The sequence below is a fragment of the Hipposideros armiger genome, unplaced genomic scaffold, assembly GCF_001890085.2.
Source record: "Hipposideros armiger isolate ML-2016 unplaced genomic scaffold, ASM189008v1 scaffold_238, whole genome shotgun sequence".
NCBI classification, from domain to species: Eukaryota; Metazoa; Chordata; class Mammalia; order Chiroptera; family Hipposideridae; genus Hipposideros; species Hipposideros armiger.
Window position 1 is genome coordinate 1640335 of NW_017731588.1, and position 26747 is coordinate 1667081.

Below are 26747 nucleotides of genomic sequence, written 5' to 3' on the forward strand. Positions count from 1 at the left end.
TTCATACTGGTGAAGAGCAAGTTATCCAAGGAAGCTAGAGTAATATGGGGCCTGTTATTCACCTGTGAGGTTGACACAAGGGAGAGAGTCCATCATGTCATCCCATAAAATGGCCTTTGAAGCTGTCAACAGTCAGGCCAGAACCTACCACTTTCAGACCCCACTTTCAGCTTTAATGCTTTTTTAACCTTTTCCCCCAACCCCTGATTCATTACTTTATCTTCTTATTCATGGCCTAACCCCACCCTCCTGACTCAGCCCAGTTAGACCATTTACTAAGTGATCTGACCCATCTCCATGGCCTTGGCTCTGGTAGATCATGTGTTGAATATTATCAGGGACTACAGTTCCCACACTTTTAGGTTCTTAGTTTTGAAACCAGGAACTCATCTGCGGTATCCTCCAAGCCCTTCCTCAGGGCTTCTGAGAAACCCAAGACTGACCCCACTGTCCCCTCATGTCCTTACCATCATGGTTGGCATTTCCTAGCGTCCATGGCTCATCTGAGTCAAAGTGAGTGTCTCCTCCAATTCCAGGGCCAGGGAAGTAGGCATGGGCCAGGAATCCTCCTTCCCCATCAAATGGGGAGCTGTCACCATGGAAGCCAGAAGCAAAGAAGATCATGATGTCTGCCTCCTTCCGGTCACTTTTGATCTCATGGTATGGTACCTCTTCAAAGGTCAGCGGTGTCACCTTCTGCCACACATCGAAAGCCTGGCGAATAGCTTTCCGTGTGTCAAGCTCACCCACCTTCGGGGTATAGTTGTGAATGCTGGAGAGAGGAAGGAATTAGATTAGGGAGGAAGAAACAGAGAGTCAGAGACTAGCAGAGCTAAAAGAAACATCAGAGACCATATGGCCCAGTGATCTTCAAATTTTGACCCCTAGAATTCTGTGGAGGTGCCCTAGGTGTTGAAGAAGAGGCCGATAGACAAGGCTCTGCCTAAAACAGAATAGCTTTGCTTTAATCAGTGTTTTGTATTTAATTTCTAACAAAGTTTGTGTTGAATATAGGATTTTGCTCCAATTTGTAGAAAAAAACTAAGTTGGTGAACAGCATTTTCTAAAATTTATTTCTAAAATACATAAAATGTGTACATTTGTAAAAGTTATAAAAATATTTAAACAATGGAGCATTTGTAAGTGAACCGCCTCTTTAAAAAACAAAAACAAACTTTGCTACCAACTACTACTGCTCATCTACCTAAAAGCTGGTACAGGGAGGTTGGTGTCGGATTTCATCAGTTATAGATTTAGCTATTTAAGGTTACTATATCCATTCTGCACGATTCTCCACAACAGAGTACCAATACTTCTGGGTGTTCTGCCCCATGAACACCTGGGGCAAGGATTATTCACCCATTCTCTGAGGCCCAGAGAGGTTGGGTGATAGAAGTTAAGGTCAGGTTTGGGTCAGAATCCAGTTCTATTTCCTGATCCTCTCTACCTCTTCAGGAGAACCTATGTATATCCAGTTTCTAACCCAGATTTTTCTTCAGTTTCCTTCTCTTGTCAGACTACTGAAAAAATCTTGGTCTGATCTCTACAGCTTGTCAGCAGGAGAGCCCTTAGTTCAAATCAAAGATCTCTGTCTTAGGTCCTATCCCAGAATCCAGGAGATCTACCTGAGATGGAATCAGAGTCGTGAGAGGTGCCCTCCAGAGCCCACCTGAGCCTGCCCTATGCCTGGCCCTTGCCCCAGCCCCACTCGGAGTTCTGATGTCTGCGTATGCTGTGATAGGCTCCATCATCCCCGCTCTTGGTAGCTGATCTGACTTGGAGACTGATCCTGCTCTGCCCTTGGCTTCCCCGGACAGTCAATGAATGACACTGTTGAGATTTAGTTCCCAGTTCTTTATACTCCTTAAGAAACCACTGGAAATCTGTGTTGGGAATCTTGCGTGAAGTCCATCAGGTAATTGGGAAAGGGATCCAGGTCAGAGAGAGTGGGGTTTGACAGGTGATAGGGAGAATGAGTTCAGCCATGTTCTTTATCACAGCTGGAAGTTACTGAACAATCCATACCCCACTTTCTATAGCTAAAAACTGTAGGAATCTAAACAGAACACAGCTAAGGAGCCCCTAAAGGACCAAATAAACCTGCAGTGGGAGACACAGCATCCTCTGGAAGCCACAAGGAGGACAGAGCCATGGGCTCTCAGTGCTGGCCCTGACAGCAGACCCACCTACAGTGTGAGGCCTCTGAAACTCAGGCCAGGAAAAAAACAGAGTGAGGATGGAGCCCAAACCAGGGAGGAAGAGAGGGAGTCCAAGCACCTGTAGGTGATGTGTTTCTGCCTCCACTTCTGTCCAGTCAGGGCATAGCGCTTGTTTCTCCTTTTACGGCTCAGGTGGGGGTGGTCGGGGACACCACATCGGGGTTTCTTCATCCATCTGGGCAGAGAGAAGACACACATACACACACACACTGTGGTCCGTGAACACTCCAGGAAGGCACTGCAGAATCCCCATTCTCAGTCTGAATGTCAATGTGCATCCTCTGCCTAGACTCTGGGACCCTGGCTCTGATGGGTTCCCCAACAGGAAACACGATCGACATTCATTCATTCATTCATTCACTCATTCACTCACAGTTGAATGTGAGAAAACATTGCTGCATAAGAGAGTAGGAGTCCGAAGACATGGGCTTGATAGTTTCAGCTCTGCCACTAATCACAGGAGCCCAGGCAAGCGACTGAATCAGCATGAGCCTCAGTTTCCTCATCTGCAACCCAAGAATTATAATTCTTGCTATTCTTAGATTGTAGTGAACCTCAAAGCAGGGTGCATATGTGGAAATGCTCTGTAAATGTAATTAGATCACATCACTCCCTGGTTTAAAACCCTCCAATGACTTCCACAAACACCTAGAATAAAATCGAAACTCCTCACTTTGGCCCCCGGGGTCCACATGAACTAGCCCATGCCCACCTGTCTGATGACACCTTCACCTTCCTCCTCCTCATATCCTCTGCTCCAGCCAATGACCTGGCTGTGCCTCGAACATACTGAGGTTATTCCCACTTTGCATTAGCTGTTTCCTCTGCTTGCAAAGCTCTTCTCATTCACATGGTGTTCCCTTCTTTCATTAAGGGAATGTCACCCCTTCAGAGAAGCTTTCCCTGCCCACCCTATCTAAAATAGCCTCCCCCTCCCACTCTACCACTATCTGTTTATCCTATTTAACTTTTCTTCATAGCATTTATTATTCATGGAAATTATATATTTATATTCTTCTTATCCTTTGTCTTTCCCACCAGATTCTAAGCTCCATGAGGATAGGAACCTTGACTGTGTCCCTAAGGCCAGCACAGTGCCTGACGCAGATGGTGTTCAATAATGATTTGTTGAATGAATGAATGAATGAATGAATGAGACTATCCAACAGTAGAATGGCATAGCTTGTAAGACAGCAAATTCTCTTTCACTATAGATGTTCAAAAAGCAGCTAAACAAATGTAGGACTTGAAACAATTCTCTGTAGCACTTATCACGCTGTATTGTGACATCAGTCTGTTGCCTCTAATAAATGAGAAATTCTTTGAGGTCAGAAACTGTATTTTATTTATCATCGTGTTCCCAGAAGCTAGCCCTGTGCCTTGAATGAAAGTAAATCCTGATAACTTTGTTATCAGGTGAAGTTATATTAGGGAACAGTAAGCCTGGGACATAAAAAAGGGGCCAGGAGAGGAGATTGACAAGATCACGGCTGATTTGGGCCTAGGCCATCCGTGAATTTTAAGTTCCTGCTGGCCTAATGACTAACTCACTAAACTATAGCTTGGGATCCTGGAAGGGAAAACAGTCTGACCTCATTTGCAGTTGTTGAAAGCAGTTGCCGCTGGCAATGTAGAGAAAAGATGGAAACTATTTTAACCAAATATTAAAAGCCCCTCGAGGGACTTAACCAGGTTTTACTCATTTCTGTATGCTCCACATAGCCTACAGGGTCCCATACTCAGAAATCGATAATAACAAACATAATAACAATGCCGTGAATTTGAATAAACATTTATAATTGTCACAGTTGTTGACATTAAAAAAATTTTTTTTTGGATACTCAAAACAACTTTGTGAGGTAGCCAGAAATTATTTATTCTCCATTTTAAAGACAAGGGAAAAGATACACAGATAAATTGAGTAGCTGGTAAAATATAGCAAACAGTGAGGCGAGACTGGAACTTAGTTGAATGAATGAATGAACTATCAATTGCCATGTTTAACACAAGGCTGGGCTAGAGGAACTGATTGCTGAATGAATGAATGAGTGAATGAATAATGTGCAACATTTCCCAAGGTAGGCCCTCAAAAATAGTACTTTGAATTGCTAATCTAGCCTCCTTTCACTGACAGTCCCTGGGAAGAGAACCAGGAGCCATCTCTGCTACAGCATGGCTGATCTAGGCCTGGAAGGGCCCCCAGGGGGGAATCAGGCCCAGAGAAGGCAGCAACGGCCCAAGGTCACAGAGCTGGAGCTGAAACTAAGGTCTCTAAACTCTACCCCATCCCCTTCCCCACTCAGGTCTTGTTTTAAATATGAGCACCTTCTTCCTTTCCATGCCTCCAAAACAGTGTTCCCCAGCCTTCCTACAAAGAGGTGGGGGGCAGGTCTGCAAGTGGGAAACGCCATCCCTCTCCCTCAGATTGTTCCTCCTGCCTCCTCCTCTCGCCGTCCACCTGCCACACTCTGAATGCTGTCCAACAGGCCTGGGGCTTTCTGGAACAGAGTAAAACCCAAGGCCAGGTGGTGCCTCAGCAGAGACACCAGTGAGTGCTTCTGCCCAGGATGCGCTGCCATGAGGCCTGCACAAAGCCCTCAAAATAACCTCCATTTTGAGAGGCGGTCCGGCTCTCTTTAACCAGATTACTCATAAGGCCACAGGGCCAAGGAGTCCACTGTACTCACAGCAGCACAGGAGCAGACAAATGTATTAGCTCAGAATTTCACAATCTCACAATCAGAGAATCCTCGGAACAGAAAATGTTTGGACAGAATTTTAGGGTCATCAAAACCCAGACTCACCCAATTTTAAAAGTTTAGACACTTAGAATAATGGAATCTAGAATTTGAGAGTCACAATTCAACACTTCCTTTTGGAAATGGACAAGCGGAGGCCCAGAAAGATGATTCTTTCAAGGAGGGACTCACCCAAGGGATGGATTGATCCTGGCTCCAAAGCGGAATGGGTTTCCTGTTCCTCTACCCGCCACCTTCCCCACATCCTCACCCAGCCTTCCTCTCTCTTTCCACCTGAGCTCAGGATCCCACCCCTTGCCACCTCCTTAAAAAAACTCACTCCAGCTCTTTCTTCAGCTCTTCATGGTGTTAATGGCTTTTAAAAAAACAGTTGTCATAACTTTCATGGCTCTCTCTTAAACAATCTTAAGCATGCTTAAATTTCTCCAATCTTAAGCAAAATCCACCCCTAGCTAGCTACCATGGATTCCTTCTTCCTTTCACTGTTAAGCTTCTTGAAAGTTTTCCCTACATTTGCCATCTCTGCTCCTCACCTCCCCTTCTCCCCACTGCAGTCTAATTTTGTCTCCACCATTCCTCAGAGCTCACAATGGCCTCTCTGTGTCCAGACTCAGCAGACACTTTTCAGTCTCCCGTTTGACCACTTTGCAGCAGCTGAGCCTGCTGCCATTCCCGCCTTCACGGCCATGACATTGCAACCCCAGGCTTCCTCCACTTCTCTGTCTGCTCCTTCTCAGGTTGTGTGAAGGGGTTCCAGCCCCAGTACTCTTCTCTTCCTCCTCTTTATACTCTTCTTGAATGATCTAAGCCATCCTCGTGGTTTGTTCTTACCTCCTGAGTATCTCCCTGAAACTCAGTGTGGCCTTCTGAGCTCTAGACTGGTGTAGCCAGATGACTGTGCTTTTCACCACATGGTCAGCCTCTGGAGGGAGGGCAGGGATCATAGGATCAAGCGCAGTGCTTGGCACACGTAGGCACTGAGCAAATGTTTGATAAGTGGAAAAAGTGGAAGAAGAGTTGTCAACTTGTCGCTGAAGGGTTCTCTGTATCCAGGGAGATGTGTACGTCTCAGGGAATGCCAGAGGGGTTGACTCACAGACACACAACTTATAGAGTCAGAGGAGATTTAAGGCCACCTATAACCATCCCCTGTACTGTGCTGCTAAGGAAGCTGAGGCCCGGAAGGGTTAAGAGACTTGTCCAAGTTTGCACAGCAAGTTGGTGGCAGAGCACATCCCAAGCTTACGTAGGAAAGAGAATCTTGGGGTATTCCCTCCCAGGATGAAAATGCAGAGTAAAAGATAGGAAGGTAGTAGGATGGGCATGGTGTATACATGAGGCCATGACAAATGTGAACCCAAATGTAAGTCTGGAAAGTTCAAAGGCACAATGCCCTACGCAAATCTTACTCGATTGTTGTTTGATCCAACACACCGGTGACTGGGATCCCGTAAAACTGCTGCATAGTGGAGACTGCTGACTGTAAGGCCTTCCCTGACTGCAACGCAGATGCCCGTGAATCATAGGGAAGCAGATAGCCATATGACTTTAACCAGCTCTGAAAGACACATGAAAGAAAAGGATGCATTATGCCGGAGAAGGCTGTGTTCTACCTGAGCAGAGATCTGCCCTTGAGACTAGGGATCATTGTATCCAAGAGACTTACGGACTCATGCTCTGATTTCTTCCTCCTTCACTCCCTCTTACAGACACGTCAAGTTTATCTCCAGAAAACACAGCTCTTGTTGGCTTACTCTCCTGCTATAAACCCTTCATTGGATCTCTACTGGCTACAGAATAAAGATTAAATTTGCATTCAAGGCTTTCCCCTACCCTGACTCTTTGCTCATTCATTCAGTGGTTTCCACTGACATATGACTAGACATGCGAGAGCACAAGAACAGTTTATTCTCTGAAATAGAGTGGCCCATTAAAATGTGCCCTTCCAGAAACCCATGTGTCTAAAGTCGGAGTCTGATGAAGAATCATATTGTAGAATATTTATTGGCATGAGGTTATACACAGTCTTTATTGCTAACCCCTCCGAAAAGCAAGCCATTGTAAATAAATACAAACAGAATATTTAATTTAAATATCAATATATAAATATATGCATAGAAAAAAGCCTGGAAAGGCACACATAAAAAATTATGTAATGGGCCGGCCGAGTGGCGCGTTGGTTAAGAACTGGTTTGGGACGCCAGAGGGCCCCGGTTCAGATCCCACATATGAGGGCCAGTGACACTGCCTTCTACAGCTAAGATGCTGAACAACAGCTCAACTTGGAGCTGGGCTGCCCTGAGTCGCCGGCGACGGCGTAGGCTGCAGCCCCTGAAGTGGGTTGCCATGGGCTACTGTGTGTAGCCAGCAGCCAGCGTGAGTGGCCAGCAGCCGCCGTGAGCGGCCGTTCAGAAGCCAGCGACAGATCTGCCTCACCCGGGAAGAGCACAATGATGGTGCCAACTTGGGCCAGTGAAGCAACGTCCTCCACAACTAGACTGAAGAACAAAATGACAGCAACTTGTCTGTTTCCCTTCCCCCAATTCCCGAATAAAAATTAAAAAAAAAAATTATGTAAGAGAATTCCTTGTTTTTAGGAAGTACACACTGAAATATTTAGGTTTACATAAGGGTGTATGATGTCTAACTTTTTCGTAAATGGCCAGGAAATCTATCTATCTATCATCTATCATCTAACTATCTATCTATCTATCTATCTATCTATCTATCTATCTATCTATCTATCTCTATCTGGAGAGAAAGAAAACAGATATAGTAAAATGTTAATAGTTGAGGAATCCTGGTGAAGCATATTCAGGAATTCTTTGTCCTATTCTTGAAAACTTTTCTGAAAGTCTGAAATAAAGTAAAAAAAAAAAAGATTATTTAAATGAAAAAAGAATTAATGAGTATCCTTTGTTACAGTATCATGGGGGAGTTTTTTTTCTCTTTTCTTTTTTCTAAGTTTTATGCATGAAGTCATTAAAAATAAAAAGGAGAAAACTTTAAAAAGGGTAAGAGAATCTGAAAGTAGCTTGGTGAAGAAGCTCAAATAAGCAGTGAATCTGAGGGATAGCAAAATAAAGACAGTCATTCCCACCGAAAGCATGAAGGGAAGGAAACCGGAAGAAACCAGAGCACCAGGAAATACGGGTGGCATCAACTGGGAAATGAGGGAAACACCAGGCATTTACTGAATCCACAAGCATTTACGGGAGCACTGGTATGTGCTGGTGTCTAAGCCAGACTGAACCCGAGCCTGTCCTGAGACGATTGTCCTGAATCCTAGTGAGCTAATGAAGGGAAAGGAATGCAGGAAACAGTATTATTCCCTCTCTGTCTGTAGTTTTTGTTTCTTGTTTCTATATGAACAGTCTTATTGTAGATGTGTCTGTTATCACAAGTCAAATCAAACCATTTTTGGAAGGAGGCAAACCAGAAACTATAAGTTATTATTTATTTCACCAAAGGTGACTATAACGTCTTTATTGCCTTGTGATAAAGTCCATTGGACTGATTAAAAACAAAATAGTCAGAATAACAAAGTCTTAAAACATCTATGACAAAGCGACAACCTTACCTCTTTCATATTTGATGTCTAAAACATGTTTTTCACTCCAAATTGAAACTCTTTCATGCCTTTGTACAGTTCCCCTTCTGCCTGGTATGCTTCTTAGTTTGGCAAAAATCTTTCATAATTTTAATGTTCAGCCCATAAATTGCTACTTCTGGAAGACTTCCCTTATTCTCCAGGCTAAGTTATTGTCTCCCTCTTCTGTGCCCCCTAAATCCCCGATTATAGATAGTATAAATTTTATAACATTGGGCTCTAATCATGACACATCAGACTCTGAGCTCCTCAAGAGAAGGGTCCCTGTTTTACTCATCTCTATATATCCAGGGCCCAGGAAGTGCCTGACACACAGTAGCTGTCTGTTATGTCTGTTCAACAAACATGATTGGGCACTTACTACATGCTAGGTGCTGTGCAGGGCTTGGGGGATCTAAAGATTAGTAAGGAGCTCACGACCAAGTAAACCCACCATGGAAACAGAGCCCTAAAAATCAGGTGTGTACAGGGTTCTATGGGAGGACAAAAGAGGGGTATCTTAACCACATGGGAGGTGGGGACAGGGAGAAAGGGGAACATGGGGGAGGCCTCTAGGTGGAGATGGGACCTGAGCTAAGTCTTCATGCATACAGCCTGTGCAATTGCCTGGAGGTATTGGGGAGCATGGCACATTCTGAAGAGAATTTAAAATGGCTAGAACTTGGGGGAAGGGAGTGTGGCAATGAGTGGAGAGGGTTGGAAAGGAGGGAAGTGGACAGAGATGATGAATAATTATCTGTTCCCAAAGTGGACAAATTACAGAGAATCGCTTGTCACTTGGCTGTAGCCTAGGATAAGCCAAAAAGCTCAAGTAAGACATCTGGAAACGGACATGACAGGGCAACTGACAAAGTTACCCATTTATTCATCTAGGTGCTCCAACTTCTAGGTTATGTCATCAAAGCATTAAGTCCCTTCACTCTATTCTCTCAGTCCCTCACAACCAGAATGTTACATTATGTTCTCTTTCTTTATGGAAACTTTAATTAAGAATTATTGAGTGGAATAAACAGGGTAGTATAGTGGGAAAAAGGCACACACAGTTCAAAATGGAATCCTGACTTCACCACTTGGCCAGCTGTGTGAGTTGCCTTATTGATACAATGTAAACAGTAATTCCTCCTCCACAGAGATTGTTGTTAAGATGAAAAGAACCAATGCACCTGACCTATAATCACTCAAAAGGTATTTGTTATCCCTTATGTTATCATTTGTAAAATCAAGGTGGAATAAATGGCCTCTGACTCCTTCTCTGCCTTTTGAAATCTAGTCATCCCACCCTCCCACATTCTCGCTGAACCAAGAGCCAGTCCTTGTGGCTCCTGTGGAGGGTAGTACATTGTCACGGGCAAGACCACTTGCTATTAGGTGCCCCTATGGACATGACCATCTCTCACACAGCACTGGGAGCACTGCACACAGAGGAACGACAACTAACTTGAACTGCGTACTCCTCATCCTGTCACTCAACCTTCTTAGGACCAAATACAATCACTTTCTATCAGACTTTAGCTTGAGGAAAATGTTTTTCCTATAGGAGATTCGGTACGGTTTCTGGTTTCAGAAAATGAACACTGGGTAACCCAGTGGTTTTCTTTTTTGGCCTTTCTGCCAGGAATCTTTCAGCCAAATTTACAGCTTAAGGGTTGAGCTGAGCATGGTGATGCATGGAAGTCGCTATTAACTTTTTTCATCTTTCGGACCACAAAGTTATGTTTCATCCTTAAAAGTCTTACTTATAAACATGGTTTCAATCTGTAAACTGCTGCAAGCCATTCCAAAAAGAGGCGTGGTACAAATCTAAAATAAATCCAATTCCTCTCTAAAAGTCTAACTATGATGAATTATGGCATTTGGGAAATGGCTGGGGAATCTTTGGACAGATAACGCTGACACACCAGTTAGCCAGCTGAGTATTTTTTGAGCACCTGCCTCTAAGTTAGCATGGAATTTAAGAACCTTCTTCCCTCCTTCCCCATTCCTGCTTCTGGTAGGCGATAGGGAACAGAGAACTTTTGGCATAAACACACTCCAGCCTTCTCAGGCTTTGGGGAATTGAAAAGGACCTTACCCAGGTCCTTTCCTGGGAAATGCCAGCAAGGAGCGTCTCAGAGTCAGTCAGGCTCCATCATGAAGGTCAGAGAGTCTATCTCAGCAGCATTGGGAGTTAGGATCTAAGCACTCACGTCCTAGACAAACGTCTGGGTTGGGACCAAACATTGGAATGGATCAGGCTTCTCTGGGCTCTGCTTCCCTCCCAGGTTCACTGGGGACAATCCTCAGAGCTCAGGGGCAGATGCCTACAAGGGGAAGTCTGAGGGGGCGGGGCTGGTCAAGTGATAGCTCTAAGCCAGGGAACAGGGCATTGAGAGTGGACCTGTTTGTGTGTGTGTGTGTGTGTGTGTGTGTGTGTGTGTGTGTGTGTGTGTGTATTAGAGGGTAGGAGGCTAAAGACTATGGCTTAGACACCAGACAATTGCAACTTCTGCTGCTTACTTAACCCTGTCCCTGCCACTCACTTGCTCTGCGACCCAGGCAACTGTCTGCCTGCTCTGGGCAGAAGCCCCTGACATTAGAGTAAGTCTTCTACACTCCACTCATAGCAATTCCAAAATATCCCCAGTCCTGTCACACTTCCAGGCTGTTCCTGCTGCCTGCAAAGCCCATTCTCTTTGTGTGTGTTAGCAAGCTCACCCTTCAAGGCCCAGCTGAAATGTCCTCTCTTTGGTGAACCTTACCCAACTCTCCCTGGCAGAGCTAATGGGTATCCTCTTGACTCCTGCAGCACCTTACCGCTCTACCTCCGTAAACACAACTGCCACCGTGTGTCACACCTGTTGGTTCCTATGTTTCCCCCCCTAGATTGAGTTCCTGAGGAGCAGAGATTCTTATTTATTTTTGTACTTGCTGTAGTACTTAGCAGTGCCTAGCACAATAAGTAATCAATGAATGAATGAACGAACGAACAAACATAATGGTTCATCTAGGAAGCACTGTTTGAGTACCAAGGAAGGGATTTCATCTTGGAAACATTTAATGAGTAATACACATGAAAGTACCCAGCACAATTCTTGGTGTCTATTAGGGGCTGAAAAAAATGTTTGCTGAAATTCAATCTATTGTGGTTTGACTTCTTTGCTTGATGAGGCAATGGCCTCCCTTGTTCCATCTGAAAAAAAAAAAGATAAAATCCACAAAAGGAAAAATGCCCATTCCGTGTTAAACAAAATGACCTATCTTTCATCTTTTTACACCTGGATCCATTAATCAATCACCAGCCATATCAGAAGTCTAACTTCACAGCTCAGTTAACCAACTCTAAGATGTCTGTCACCCTTTAAGTGCTGAAAGAGGTGTAAACCCAGAGGAAAGTGAGAAAAATCTGAGTTGCAAGCAGGGACCAAAATAGCTGGGCTGAACCAAAGATGTAGAGATCAGAGACAATACAGCGTGATTAGTCTGCTGGCCAGAAGGTGGGATTTTGGTTCCCGAGAAGCCAAAGCTGAGATGTGCAGGAGTAGTGGTTGGCAAAGGAGAGAGCAGAGAATAACAAAGAGAAAAAATGTGGCCTGAAGAGACGGCGACAGACAGCAGAGGCGGTGGTGAGATTAGAAGTGGCAATGGTGGCAGTGAGAAGCAGATCAACTGGTGGTGCTGCCAGTTTGTTCTTGGGAGACAGAGGTGGCCATGGGGGTTGGGGGAGGAGAGAAAGATGGATCAGTTCAAAGATGGATCAGGTGGCAGCCGGGAGCATCACACCTGGTTGGGTGAGAGCCCAAATCAGACTGTACGTGCCTGGAGAAAAAGTGGGAGAATGGGTAGGAACAGGTGTTCGATCAGAAATGCAGAGGGGGGCCGGCCGAGTGGCGCGATGGTTAAGAACTCGCTTGGGATGCCAGAGGGCCCCGGTTCGGATCCCACATATGAGGGCCAGTGACACTGCCCTCCACAGCTAAGATGCTGAACAACAGCTCAACCTGGAGCTGGGCTGCCATGAGTCGCCGGCGACGGCGTGGGCTGCAGTCCCTGTGGCAGTGGATTGCCATGGGCTACCGTGTGTGGCCAGCAGCCAGCGTGAGCGGCCAGCAGCCAGCGTGAGCGGCCAGCAGCCGCAGTGAGCGGCCGTCCAGAAGCCGGCGACTGATCTGCCTCGCCAGAGAAGAGCGCAATGATAACTTGGGCCAGTGAAGCAACGTCCTCCACAACTAGACTGAAGAACAAAACGACAGCAACTTGTCTGTTCCCCTTTCCCCAATTCCCCAGCACTGTTCCTATCCCCCCAATTTCCCAATAAAAATCTTTAAAAAAAAAAAAAAAAAAAAGAAATGCAGAGGGCCAGAAGGTATTATCAGAAAGGCCAGAGGTGAAGTCTACAAAGAGGAACCAGGCAAGAAGCTGTCAAATTTGGAAGCATGGGCTAGAAATGAGGTTGAAAGAATAACAGACCTTGATCATAGAGTTTGGGCAGCTGAGGTCATAATTTATTCTAGGGTGATGATGTGAGAAATAGGAACAAGGCACACACACAGGAGATCCAAGTCCAGTTCTAGAGGTTGTACGAGGGTTGACGATTAATTTTGCGAACTGTTGTAATGTTGTTGCTAACCTTTTTTGCTATCAGAGGGATTATTCATTATGAATTTGTGCCAACTGGACACACAGTTAACCAAGTTTACTATTTGGAAGTGCTGAAAAGGCTGTGTGAATAAGTTAGACAACCTGAACTTTTCACCAACAATTCATGGTTCTTGCATCACAACAATGCACCAGCTCACATGGCACTGTCTGTGAGGGAGTTTTTAGCCAGTAAACAAATCACTGTATTGGAACACCCTTTCTACTCACCTGAGCTGGCCCCCAATGACTTCTTTCTTTACCCGAAGATAAAGGAAATATTGGAAGGAAGACATTTTGATGACATTCAGGACATCAAGGGTAATATGACAACAGCTCTAATAGCCATTCCAGAAAAAAGAGTTCCAAAATTGCTTTTAAGGGTGGACTAGGCACTGGCATCGGTGCATAGCTTCCCAAAGGGAGTACTTTGAAGGTGACTGTAGTGATATTCAGCAATGAGGTATGTAGCACTTTTTCTAGGGTGAGCTCTCGAACTTAATTGTCTGACCTCATATATGTAGAGGATGACTAAGGGAGAGTAGTTGGGAAAGTGAGAGAACTAGGAACCATGTCCTGTGAGGAAAGATGAGGGATGTGTAGGCTGCATAAGGGAGGGCTGCAGGGGACATGACAGTCTTCAAAAAGTCAAATGGCTATGGGTAAAGATTTATATTCTGGTTGGCACAGAGTGCAAAATGAAGACCAGCATGGGAGATTACAGAATATAGATCTTGACTTATTATAAGAAACAACTTTTTGACAGAAATGTTCTAATTATAATAACAGTGATAAGTGCTACTATTACAATATTAGAACACCCACTATATACTTGTCATTGTGGTAGGTACTCTAGAATGCAGTGACCCCAGGAGGTAAGAATTATGACCCCCAATTTGCAGATGAGGAAACTTAGGTTCAAAGAGGTTAAGTAATCACTCAGAGCCACAGAGCTAATAAGTGGCAGGATTCAAACCCAGATATATCTGAAACCAGGCACTCCTTCTCCTTATCACAATTGTTATCACACAGTGTTGTAAACATGTGTTGAATTACTTGTCTCTTCTTCTTGACTATAGGCCAGGGCCCATCATCTGTCTTCTTCACCATTGTATCCCCACACCTAGCACAGGGCCTGGCATAGATACATATTTATTGAATGAAAATGAGTTGAAGTGTTCAGGGCGAGTGATTGCTGGTCAAAACTTGCTATAGAACAGGGTTTCTCAACCTTGGCACTATTGATATTTTGCGCCAGATCATTCTTTACTATGGTGGGGAGGGGGGAAGGGGGGCTGTGCTGTACTCTGTAGGATGTTTAGCAGCATCCTTGGCTTCTACACTAATGCCAGATGTCTCCAGACATTGCCGGAAGTTCCTCTGAGGATGGACAAAATTGCCCTCAATTGCCACTACTATTAAAGGGATTCCCATATAGGGCTGCTTTGAATATCCTCTAACAGTCCTTTAAACCTTAAATTCTATGTTTTAGGGAAAGCACTATACATTTGGTCATTAGTCTCCTGGTATGAGGCTCAGAGTGAGAGCTGGTTTTCTTATTTGGGCAGGTGGACGTGAGCGAGCTTGGTGTGGGGTGTGGAGAGCAGTGAGGAGCAAGCCAGCTTGAGGGGATGTTGAGGGTTATGGTTAAGAGTGTACGCTCTGGGCCGGCCGAGTGGCTCAGTTGGTTAAGAGCGCGAGCTCTGAGCAATAGGGTCACTGGTTCGATCCCACATGGGCCAGTGACACTGTGCCTGAGCTGAGCTGCTGAGGAGCTACCAACAGGCGGCAGGATGGTTCAGCTGGTGAGAGCACGTGCTCCTAACAACAAGGTTGCCTGTTCGATGGTGGGCTACGCCTGCCTGCAACTAAGATTGAACACGGTACCTTGAACTGAGCTTCCCTGAGCTGCCGCCGGGTGGCCGGATGGTGACTGGATTTGGAGCTGAGCTAGCTGCACCCTCCACAACTAAGACTGAAGGACAACAACTTGGCTGTTCCCCTTCCCGAATTCCCCAATAAAAAGCTTTAAAAAAAATAGTGTACACTCTAGAGACAAGCTGTGCTGGGTTCAGATCCTAATTCTTGCATTTACCTGTTACATGACCATAGGCAAAGGATTGGGCCGCTCTATCCCTCATTTCCTTCATCTGCATCATGTCATTAGTACGTGCCTCATGGAGTGGATGTGAAGATTAAATAGCATGTGGTATTAGCACTCAGTAAAAGATAGCAACAATAACGATTATTATTTTCCTGATAAGTGACAAACAACTCTAACCACCTCATTGTACTGTAGCCCCAAACACTGAGTGTGCAGTCCTTGTACATCATGGGCTGTCAGCATCGCATCATCCGGGGAGCTTGTTAAAAGCGTATCTTCCAGAGGATTTTATGAGTTTGACCTCAAAGGCAAGGGAAGTAAAAGCTAAAATAAACGAATGGGACTATATCAAACTAAAAAGCTTCTGCTCAGCAAAAGAAACCATCAACAAAACAAAGAGGCAACCAACCAAATGGGAGAAGCTATTTGCAAACAAGGCCTCTGATAAGGGGCTAATATCCAAAATATATAAGGAACTCATAAACTCAACAATGAAAAGACAAACAAATCCAATAAAAAAATGGACAGAGGACATGAACAGAAACTTCTCCCAAGAAGACATACAAATGGCCAACAGATATATGAAAAAATGCTCAACCTCAGTAGCTATTAGGGAAATGCAAATCAAAACCACAGTGAGATACCACCTCACACCAGTTAGAGTGGCTATCATCAACAAGGCAAATAATAACAAGTGTTGGAGAGGCTGTGGAGAAAAAGGAACCCTCATACACTGTTGGTGGGAATGCAGATTGGTGCAGCCGCTATGGAAGGCAGTGTGGAAGTTCTTTAAAAAATTAAGAATAGAATTACCATATGACCCAGCAATCCCTCTGCTGGGTATCCACCTCAAAAATCAGAAAACATTTATCTGTAAAGATATATGTACTCGGATGTTTGTTGCAGCATTATTTATGGTGGCCAAGACATAGAAACAACCAAAGTGTCCTTCGATAGATGATTAGATAAAGAAGATGTGGTATATATACACAGTACTACTCTGCCATAAGAAAAGATGAAATACTGCCATTTGCAACAACGTGGATGGATTTTGAGATTATTATGCTAAACGAAATAAATCATACAGAAAAAGTTGAGAACCATATGACTTCACTCATATGTGGGATATAAAACTAAAAGCAACAAAGGAACAAGATAAACAAACAAAAACAAAAACTCATAGACACAGACAACAGTTTAGTGGTTGGTTACCAGAGGGTAACGGGGGCAGGGGGATATTAGAAAAGGGTAAAGGGGGTCAAATATATGGTGATGGAAGAACTGACTCTGGGTGGTGAGCCCACAATGTGATATATAGATGATGTATTATATTGGGTTGTCGGAAAAGTCATGATGTATTTTTTCTATGTTTTTCATTGCAAAATGCATCATGACTTTTCCGACAACCCAATAGAATTGTACACTTGAAACCTATGTAATTTTACTAACCATTGTCACCCCCAATAAATTTTACTAAAAGAAAAAAGCACATCTTCCCAAACCTGAACCTAGATCTACTAAATCAGACTCCCTGAGGCTGGGAACCGGGAATCTGTACCTGAGGTGATTCAGTTGTCTACTAAAGTTTGAGAACCTCTGTAGTAAGGACCACTGGGAGTGATGACTCTATGCCATGAAGAAATAGTCATGTTATGTTTAGTTTCATCTCTAATTTACTACGGCAGAAAGTATGTTACCCACTGAGAAAAGCCTTCTATTAACATTGGCTCAATAGCTAGCACCTGCCCTCTGTGCCTCGGCTCTGCTCTCATCTCTGGGTCCTTTGCCTGTCCGTCTCCTTCACCAGTCCTGACATCAGTGCCCCAACATTGAGATTCCATTGCATCATTGCATACTGGCATCAAGAGTGGCCTAAGACTATCCTTTGCCACCCATTGCCATGTGACTTCAGTCCTTACAAATGGATTTTTGCCTCGGTTTCCCTGTCTGGCGCTTAGGTCTTAAGCAGAGATTGTTATGATCCTAATGTGTTTCTCAGGGTCTCTGATTTCCTGCCTGGTTCTCAGTTTCTTCCAGAAAGTAAAACTCTAGTCCCTAGACACATGGGAGCCAGGTGGGGTCCTATATGAAAAGAGGTCCTTGGGACCAAGATGCCACCACATGCCAGATATTGCCTCTTTGCTCTTTCCAGCTGAGTGTCCTTGGGCAAATGACCTAACTTCTTTAAGCATCATTTTCTTCATCTGTTAAATAGAGGATAATACAAGAAGGGTTATGAGGCAGATTCAAGTGAAATGATGCATTGAGGTAGGTAAAATAATTGCCCTTCAAAGATTACATCCTAATCCCCCAAACCTGTGACTGTGTTACCTTACATGGCAAAGGAGACGTTACAAGTATGATTAAGTTAAGGACCTTCAGTGGGGAGATAATCCTGGGTTATCCAGGTGGTCTTAATGTCATCACAAGGGTTCTTGTAACAGGGAGGCAGGAGGGTCAGAGCCCGAGGAGGAGCTATGACGGACAGAAGCAGACATCAAAGTGATGCCATCACTGGAACGGATGCCATCACCACAAGCCAAGGAATGTGGGTGGTCTCCAGAAGTTGGAAAAGGCAAGGTATGAATTCTCTCTAGAGCCTCCAGAAGGAATGCAGTCCTGCTGACACCTTGATTTTAGTCTGGTAAGTCCCGTTTTGATCTTCTAACCTCCAGGTTGTAAGATAATACATTTGTGTTGTAAAGCCACTAAGTTTGTGGTAATTCGTTTCAGCAGCAATTGGAAACAGATGTGTAAAGCACTGAGCAGATCTTGGCATGTAAGAAGCATTCTTACAATGTTATTGTTTATATTTCTGTTTCCACACTCTCCAGCAATAGATTGACCACCACCTGTGGTCACTGCTGCCAGAACAAATCACTGTGTCTCCTTGGTGACTCTTTAGAGACCAGCCCTATTGCTGTGTCAGTTCCCCCCAACTCCTGTCCCACTGAAACCTTGCTTCCTCCTCTACCCATCCAACTGAGGTCTAAGCTTTGCTGATGAGCCCGCCTGAGTTACACCTAATTTTTTTTTAAATTGGGGAATTAGGGGAGGGGAACAGTGTTGGGGAATTGAGGAAAGGGAACAGCCAAGTTGTTGTCCTTCAATCTCAGTTGTGGAGGACGCAGCTAGCTCAGCACCAAGTCCAGTTGCGCCACTCAGCTCAAGGTGCTGTGTTCAATTATTTGCGGGTGGATGTAGCCACCATCCCATGTGGGAGTCGAACTGGTAGCCTTGTTAAGAGCGCATGCTCTATCCCCTGAGCCACCCGGGCGGCAGCTCAGCTCGAGGTGCAGAGTTCAGTCTTTAGTTGCGATGTAGCCCACCATCTCGAACAGGCAACCTTGTTTTTAGGAGCACGTGCTCTCACCAGCTGAGCCATCCTTCCCCCTGTTGGCAGCTCAGGGGCAGCTCAGCTTGGGCACAGCTCACTGGCTCATGTGGGAATCGAACCAGCGACCCTATTGTTCAGAGCTCGCACTCTTGAGCAAGCTCTTAATCAACTGAGCCACTCAGCCGGCCCACACCTAATTTTTTAAAACTTCAAACTTGAAGGCTTAACCATTATCCGAAAAACACGCTGGTCAACAATACTTAGAGAGCATCTAATTGAACATGTTATTTTTGCAGAAGAGAAAAATAAAAGAGGGAGAAATGACATCCAAAATCACAGAGCAAGTTGGTAGAGGAACTAAAAGTGGAGCCTAGTGTCCCTGTCTCCTAAGAAGGGTTCTGTCTGTCCTGGTGCACCCTCCACACTGGCTCTGGTTTGCCTTGAAAGGCTGTCTTTTTTTTTTTTTTTTCACTTACAGTCAGTCTGAGACGGGCCTTCAAGATCACCCACAACGCCCACCTTAGCTTCTTGACAAACACCTTAAGGGCACGGCATTGCCTCTTGGCTGCCACCAGCTCTTGAGTGGGTGGTAAAAGCACTAGCGGGAATTCCCTGGCGCTCTGTACAGTGTCCTTGGCCCACTCCCAGGAGGCCACCACAAGCCAGACAACCACAGTGCCCAAGGGGGTGGCACCTTTGGGGTCAGCTCTGGATGTCTGAGTTTTCCAGTTCTGGGGAGACCTCCCCAGGCCAGGAGTGTGGCCGCGCTCTCATTCACTCTCTGAGAAGCGAGGAGCCTGAGCCTCTTTCCAGTGCCTTCCTGCAAATCTGCCAGCTTTCTGTCCCCTGGGGCTTAACTTATTGATGAATTAGAAAAGGGAAGAGGGGAGACAAAGACCATGGACAGGCCTTAGTTTCTCAACTGTAACAGGCAGATGGCCGAACTAAATAACCTCTGAGTAATTATGTAAAGTTCTATTATTTTAGCTTAATTGGATTGCGTGTGGTGCCGATCTTCTGGCTCCTTGCTGCCAGCCTTAATGTACAAGCTCCTTAGCATAGCACTCAACAAGCTTCACAATCTGGTGCCAATCACCTTTCTAGCCTTCTCTTCTGTCTGTCTGTCCTATCCTTTTATTGCCTGCCCCCCAGTACCCCTTACACTCGCTACAGACCTTCCAGTGTTGCCTCAACATATCCTGTAGGTTCCTTCCTCTGTGCCTTTTTTCTTTCCTTCTCCCTAGAATACCTTCCCCCCCTCCAGTCTGGCCTCTCCCTGATAAACTATGAAATATGCTTCAAAATGCAACTTGAATGCCCCTTCACCTGGGAGGCCTATCTGGGGTTACGTGGATTTTCTCTGTGTTCCCAGTGGCATTATATGCACCCCTTACTGTCATAGGACATCATAAATATAATAAATGCTTGTCACCCCCACTGAACTTGTCCTCGTACAGTTTATAGCCTGGTGAGGGAGATGGACATGGAAAGACTCAATGTTTCCTTACAATCGCGATAAGCACCATGAAGGAGAAGGGGAAGGTGCTGTGAAAGTGCGTGACAGAAGATGCAGGCTGTGATGTCACAGATGGCCTCCCTGACGATGTGACATCTTGGTGGAGACCTGTGTGTGAGCACAAGAAGAAGTGAAGGTGGCAGAATGAGCATCCAGAAAAAAGACTCTCTTATTGAATTTCTGAGGTGGAAAGGAGCCTGTGTGTTAGAAAAAGAGAAAGAAGGCCAGGGTGGCTGGAGTTTCCTGAGAAGGTGATAACAAAAGGAAGTCAGCGAGGTGGGTAGGCCTCAGTCACACAGGGCCTCAGGCCTTATTGAGCTGCCTGGGGAGGTGCTGGGTACAAAGGGGTTCGGAATACTATTCATTCCACTTTTGTGTGTGTTTGAAATTTTTCCATGGGAAGAACTAAAAGGAAGACGTAGTAGTGTAGTCATCGTAGTTTAGTCTTTATCCTAAAAGCCGTGTTAAGCAAGGTGAGGGTGAGAGGAACACAATCAGATGTACTGTTTATTTTTAATGTTTTAATTAAATATTTCAGGCCTCCAAAATAATAAAACAAACATTGGATAACCACCAACCAGCTTTGTTAAACCTTCGCTTTTGCCATATTTGCTTCAGATAGAACTGAACGAGGTATAGATTTATTTTTCAAAGGTCTCTCTGGCTGCTGTTTGAAGAAAGATTAGAGGTGGGAAAGAGAGGCTCATCAGGTGGGAAGTTTCTGAAGTCCAGATGAGACATGACAGAAGTTGAGACTGAGGTGGAGGTGGAGAGAGGTGGACGTGGGGGAGATTACTCAGGTGGGGTTGCTGGGGCTTGGCAGTTGATGTTATTGAGGCAGGTGAGGAGAGGAAGAGGGGGACAGCTCCCATCTTTCTGGCCCAGTGTTTTAGGGGCACAAAGAACAGTGTGTGCATGAGTGTTTGTGGTATAGAATTGAGTTTTTAAATGCTTGTGGCTAACAAAAGTTGTTAGTAACAATGCCTTGTTTTTCTCTACCTATTTTGTTACAACAACATGATATGATTGTTGAGAAAATATTCTTTTATATAGATGGCTTTGCTGTTTTCCTATAGATCATCAAAGTCTAGTTCAAGGTTGCCTTTTAAAATGAATGCATGGAGTAATGATGGGGAAAAACGAGGGAAGGACTTGAATGGAATCAGTTCCAAGGTCCAGAGACACCAAATGATTCATCCCCAAATCTATCAGCTGGAGAGGGCCAGACTGGGATTCACAGCTTTCATCCACATTCTAGTTCCTAAAACAGGCACACAGACCTAAGTTGTTCTAAGAAAGCTGAAAGCACCCAGGGCAGGGGCCAGCACCCAGAACAGCTCTGGACCATGCCCCGGTCCTTCCATCTCCTCAACATGGCTCTGAACAGGTCACTTGTCTGTTCAGAAACCTTGAACGACTCCCCTCAGCCTTTGGACCAAAGCCAATTTCACAATCTGCTCCCAGCCTCCCTTTCCAGCCTCTTCTTCTCATACACTCTTACTGGAAATAGCAAGTAACTCGATGCCCCAAGCACAGCAAATTATTTACCGTTTGCTGAACACGGCATGCACTTTTGTGGAGCCTTGGTTCATGTTTTTCCTTCAGTCTGGACTGCCCCCTCTCACCATTCCGTGTCCTTCTCCTCCCTCAAAGGTTTATCTTCGATACCAACCTTCTTTCTAAAACCTCCCCTAACTTCCCCAGCCTCTGCTGGGAACCTCATTTCTTCCCCCTTCAGTGCTTCCTCACATCTTGTTTATACCTCTAGCACGCATTCATCCATTCTTCCAAAAAGGTACTGATTTTTTTTTTCTGTACCAAGCACTATTCTAAGAAGTTGGTGGGGGACACAGACAATGAAATTAAGTTAAAAATATTTATCAAGTGTCTAGAATGTCCCAGGCACATGCTAGGTTCTGAGGAGACCTTGGCTGCAGTCTATCAAGCATTCGGTGCCTCTCATTTTGAGTTCAAACTATACCATATCATAAGGCTAAGCATTTCCTAAAATTAATCTCTTTGGTACAATTATGATTTACTTTTATTTGCTGTAAAACTACCTCTGAAAATGGAAACATTGGCTAAAAGGCTATTATATTGGGTTGTTGGAAAAGGCATAACGTATTTTTTTCTATGTTTTCCGTTGCAAAAATGCATCATGACTTTTCCGACAACCCAGCAGTAATCCAGGATAGGACAGTTTAGTGAAGAGGGAAAAGCACTAAGATCAAGGAGAGAAAATCCAGTGCTGGTCCTCTTTATTGCTTATTAGCTACACATGGGTTCCTGGACAAGATGTCGACAAGTCACTTCATCTGTCTGAGTCCTCTGCTTGCTCATCTATTAAATGAGGACAACACCTTCCCTATCTACCTCATGGCATTGTTGTCAGGATCAAGTGGGGCCATTCACATGAAAGCATCTGGAAAGTGCAAAGCACCCTACAGATATGAGACTATTAAAGTAATAGGAAAAGCCACAGTAATAATAGGAGAAAATGAATTGAAAATACAGTGGACTAGATTCGGGTTAAGTAAAAGAAGAACTTTCTAAGAGAGAATTTTTTTTACACAACAATGAAGATCTACCAGAGGCCATAACCACACTGAAATAAATTTTTGGCTTGGGATTGGCTACAGATACAAGTTGAAGAATGTTCTCCATCTGCCATAGCAAATCTCTCAACACTGGTCTACAGGGCAGGAATCCATTATGCCCTTGGACCAGGCATCACATTCTCTTACTTTTGTGGCAATTTTGATTGGTTTGTCTCTTTCCGCCTGTACTGACTTTCTTCAGAATCAAATTGGAAACTAGGAGGGCCAAAAAAAAACTTTATGGGGCATTCTACTCATTCCAATAAGAGAAAGGTGCTTTAAATAAACCAAACACAGGAAGCCAATTAGAGAATCAGTGGGACCCCCGATGTACAAAATACAAAAGAAAGACTCAAGAAAGCAAAGGAGAAAACAGACTGATTTTTTTTTTACTTTGTCTATTGGTAATGGAAGAAGAGATACGGAACCAAAAGCCAAAAATAGTGAAAATGCTTTCAACTAAGAAGTCAGAAAACCAGGGGAAAGAGTTCTAGTTCTGAGTCACCTACTATCAGGTTTAGTGTCCTTGGGCAATTCACTAATGGCAATTCAAGAAGTATCTATTAAGTACTACTATGTGCTTACTTGGTAGACTCGATGATCATGGCTGCCTCTCAATTCCCCTTTATTGTATGTCACTGACACTAGATGACAGCCTACCTAATGGGTTATGAAAGAACTTGAGGGTGACATTGTGGGGCCACTGCTAAAAGGAATAACCTCTATTTCCACTGAAGGAAGGACAGGTGGGCAATAAGTGCCATCTTCTTAGCAATTTTAGATAAGGACCTGGAGACCCACATGCTCATGAGCATCTATTTCAGATCCATGTAACTTTTTGGCATAAAGGATAAGAAATATAATCATTGAATGTTTGAGTATTTACTGATGAGCATTGAGAGTTGGGGATTGTGTTAGATCTAAAAAACATAAAGCATTTTGGTGGGGGAAGTCCCTGCCTAAGACCTACAACTTTTCCCCCGAAATAATGTTTAATTATTTTTGAAAAACGTAAATGGCAAACTGGCTGAGGCTGCCTCAAAGTGTTCCCCTGCTGAGAGAGAAATAAATGACTGGAGAAGTCAGGGGAAGTTTCCTGGAGAAGCAGGGCTTGGGCTGAAACTTTAAGGAAAGGTTGCAAATGGTTGGGTGGAGATGCAGACATAATCAGCATGCATAGATGTCCAGAGAAACCTAGGTAGCTTGTCTTAAGATAAAGGAGAGACAAGCCTGTCTGGAGTAAAAATGTGTACCGATGAGCAGTGGGAAAGGCAGTCATGAGGTAGGGTGGAGTCAGACTCCGGAGGCTTTAAAAGACAGAAAGAGGGATAAGCAACATTACCTGCTGGAATAAGCAACATTAAAAGCAATAATATTTCAATAAGGTTTCAATCATGTGATCTGTTAGTACCCAACAGGGATAATTAGGTGCAAGTTGTTGAGAGACGCAGTGGATAGAATGCCTCTATCTTTCAGAAAGTTTCGGACTGTATATTAGGCTTTGAAAATGGAGTCATGGAATCAAGGGTCGCGTTTTTATCACAGCCTGAGAGCTCACTTAGAGATAGGCAACAATAGATGGAAATAAATGGTCACTTCTCTGAATGAAAGGAGATTAAGAGGGCAGGGGGCCCCAAGAGACCATGCTGGGACTTGTCTGAGTTAAATTTTTTATAAGTGATCCAGAAGAAGTAGAGCAAAGTGAAAATTTCTGGACTGCAGATCATATTAAGCCTGTTCACGTAGGGAAATGCTCAGCCAAAGGAGTGAGAGCTGAAGTAAGGTATCGAGTGGGATGCAAAATGGCAGATAAACGTCAATGTGGGGGAAATGTAAGGTAATGCATTCTGATAAAAATAATCCACATATAGGGTGTTGTGTTCCAGGCTATCAGTTTTGACCCAGGAAAGGGATCCAGGAGCTACTGCCGATTGTTTCCTAAAGGCAGTGGCCTAATGTCTTGGGGTCAGGAAGACAGACAAAGGGATAGGCAGAAGCAGGAAGGGACCTGAAAACCAAAGGGAAAGTCATCCTTCCTTTGTGCAAGATGACAGGGGACACATCTGGGGACAATGGTCAGGTTTACATCTATGGAAAGTTACGGCTCAAGGGTATCTAGAAAAGGGCAACTAAAATGACACAGTGGATGAATCGTAGCTATTCTAGGGATGGCCTGTCATAAGGGGGAAACTTAAGTGTGCAGACCAAGGCTAAGAGAGGTGGAACAATCAAAGCCTATGAAACCATAAGTGGGTACACATAACCTTCTCTCCAAATCTTGACATATTCAAACAAATAGTCTCCTCTCAATGCTTGAAATAGCACAGGAAAAAGAAAATTCAGGGTTGAAATCATCTAGCCCTATCTCTTCATTTTCAAGATGGTAAAATTCAAGCCTAGAGCAGGCAAGGAAATGGCCCAAGGTCACAAACCACCAGGGGCCAAGGTCAGATCAGAGCCCAACCCTCCTAAATCCCAGACCAGAGTCTTTCCACCTCACCCTGCGCTTTCAGGAAGACTCAAGGAATCCTACTTTTTATAGGGTATAAACTCATGAAATGCATTACTTTGAGATAGAATAAAGCTGAAAACACAAACAGGCTAGGGAAAGTTTTCACTAAACGTCAGTCAGCAATTAGATCTTTGGAAGACAACTAACTACCCAATGGGGCTAAAGAGACTTTCTACACACTTCGATATTTTTGGATCACGTAACCCCTTTGCAAGTCTGCAGAAAGCTATGGATTCGCTCCAGAAAAACACATTTGCACCTACAAACACAATTTTGCACAAAATTTCAGAGAGTTTATGACCCCTTGAGTTCCATGCCCAATTAAGAATCCCTGTTCTGGCAGATTCTTCTGAACAAACAGACTGCCTGCTTCAACAAGCACACTCCATCTCTTAGGATTACTGAGGCAATCACTCTGATGTTCCCCAGCAAAACAAAACGAAACAAAACAAAACAAAAGCCCACTGTCTCTACCTCACTTAACTACAATTGAAGGCCTTTAGGTCAGAAGAAACCAGGGAAATTACCTAAGTCTACTGCCCTCACCCCCATGTGATACAGAATAATGTTATGGTTAATATACCGAGACAGGAGTCAGCCTGCTTAGGTTAGAATCTCAACTCTCTCGTTCACTAGCTGTGTGACCTTGGGCAAGTTACTTAAATTCTCTATTTCCACTGAAGTAAGGACAGGTGGGCATGTCAAGTGGGGGTAATAATTACAACGATCTCCTAGAGTAGTTATGAGGATTAAATAAGATACTAATTCACATAAAACAGCACCAGGCCTGGCACACAGTGAGTGCTCAGTACATGCTAGCTGGCATGATTGTTATTATTATGCACGTATCCATCCAATCCCCTCCTGGAGCTTTCGCTTGCACATGCCAGTGATGAGCAGCTCCCCGCCTCCTAAGCTGGTTGAGCAGCTCCGATTGTTACAAACTTCTTCCTTTACTGAGCTGAAATCTGCCTTCTTGCCCCCACCCCTGATGGTCCGAGTTCTGCCCTGTGGGGCCTTGCAGAGCAAGTCTGTCCTTCCTCCACGTGACAGCCCTTCGGATATGAAGACAGTGATGGAGTCCTTCCCGCGTCTCCCCACCCTGCAGCCCCCACCCCATCCTCTCTCCTCCAGCTTGAACAGCCTTGGTTCTTCTCCCAGCCTACAACAGACTGGCTGCGCTTACTATTTACTCCGAGGCGTCGTACGGTTTCCCTCACACACGGTCCTGCAGGCCACGCACCCCACCCGCACCCACAACAATCGGCCCTTGGGCTCCGCCCTCGCCCACTGCCCCTGTCCGCGGTGCTGAAGCGGTTCCCGGCCCCGCAGCCTCGGCGCTGCCCTTCCAGCCCCCGCCCTGGCGCCCCGGCCCGGACGCCAGGAGCGGACCTCGGCGCACCACCTCCACTCCCCCCGGTGGCAGGCGCGGCCCGGCCCCGACGCCGCCCCCCGCCCTGCCCGGAGGCCCCGAGTCCG

General features: G+C 44.9%; 1 protein-coding gene across 4 annotated transcripts in view; it reads right to left on the bottom strand.

Annotated features, from left to right (window-relative positions):
- Positions 1 to 8582, bottom strand: part of MMP24 (matrix metallopeptidase 24) — a 31771-nt gene extending 23189 nt beyond the window's left edge. Inside the window, exons 1-4 of one of the 4 annotated variants that reach the window (XM_019655248.1) lie at positions 8559 to 8582; positions 6388 to 6536; positions 2278 to 2394; positions 468 to 772 (exon numbers count right to left, since the gene is read on the bottom strand). In XM_019655248.1, the coding sequence (XP_019510793.1) occupies positions 468 to 772; positions 2278 to 2394; positions 6388 to 6536; positions 8559 to 8567 (580 nt within the window). In that variant the 5' untranslated portion in view covers positions 8568 to 8582. Of the gene's footprint in view, positions 1 to 467; positions 773 to 2277; positions 2395 to 6387; positions 7072 to 8558 lie in introns of those variants that run through there. The other 3 variants (XM_019655249.1, XM_019655247.1, XM_019655250.1) reach the window with 3 other exon arrangements.
- Positions 8583 to 26747: the final 18165 nt, after the last annotated feature.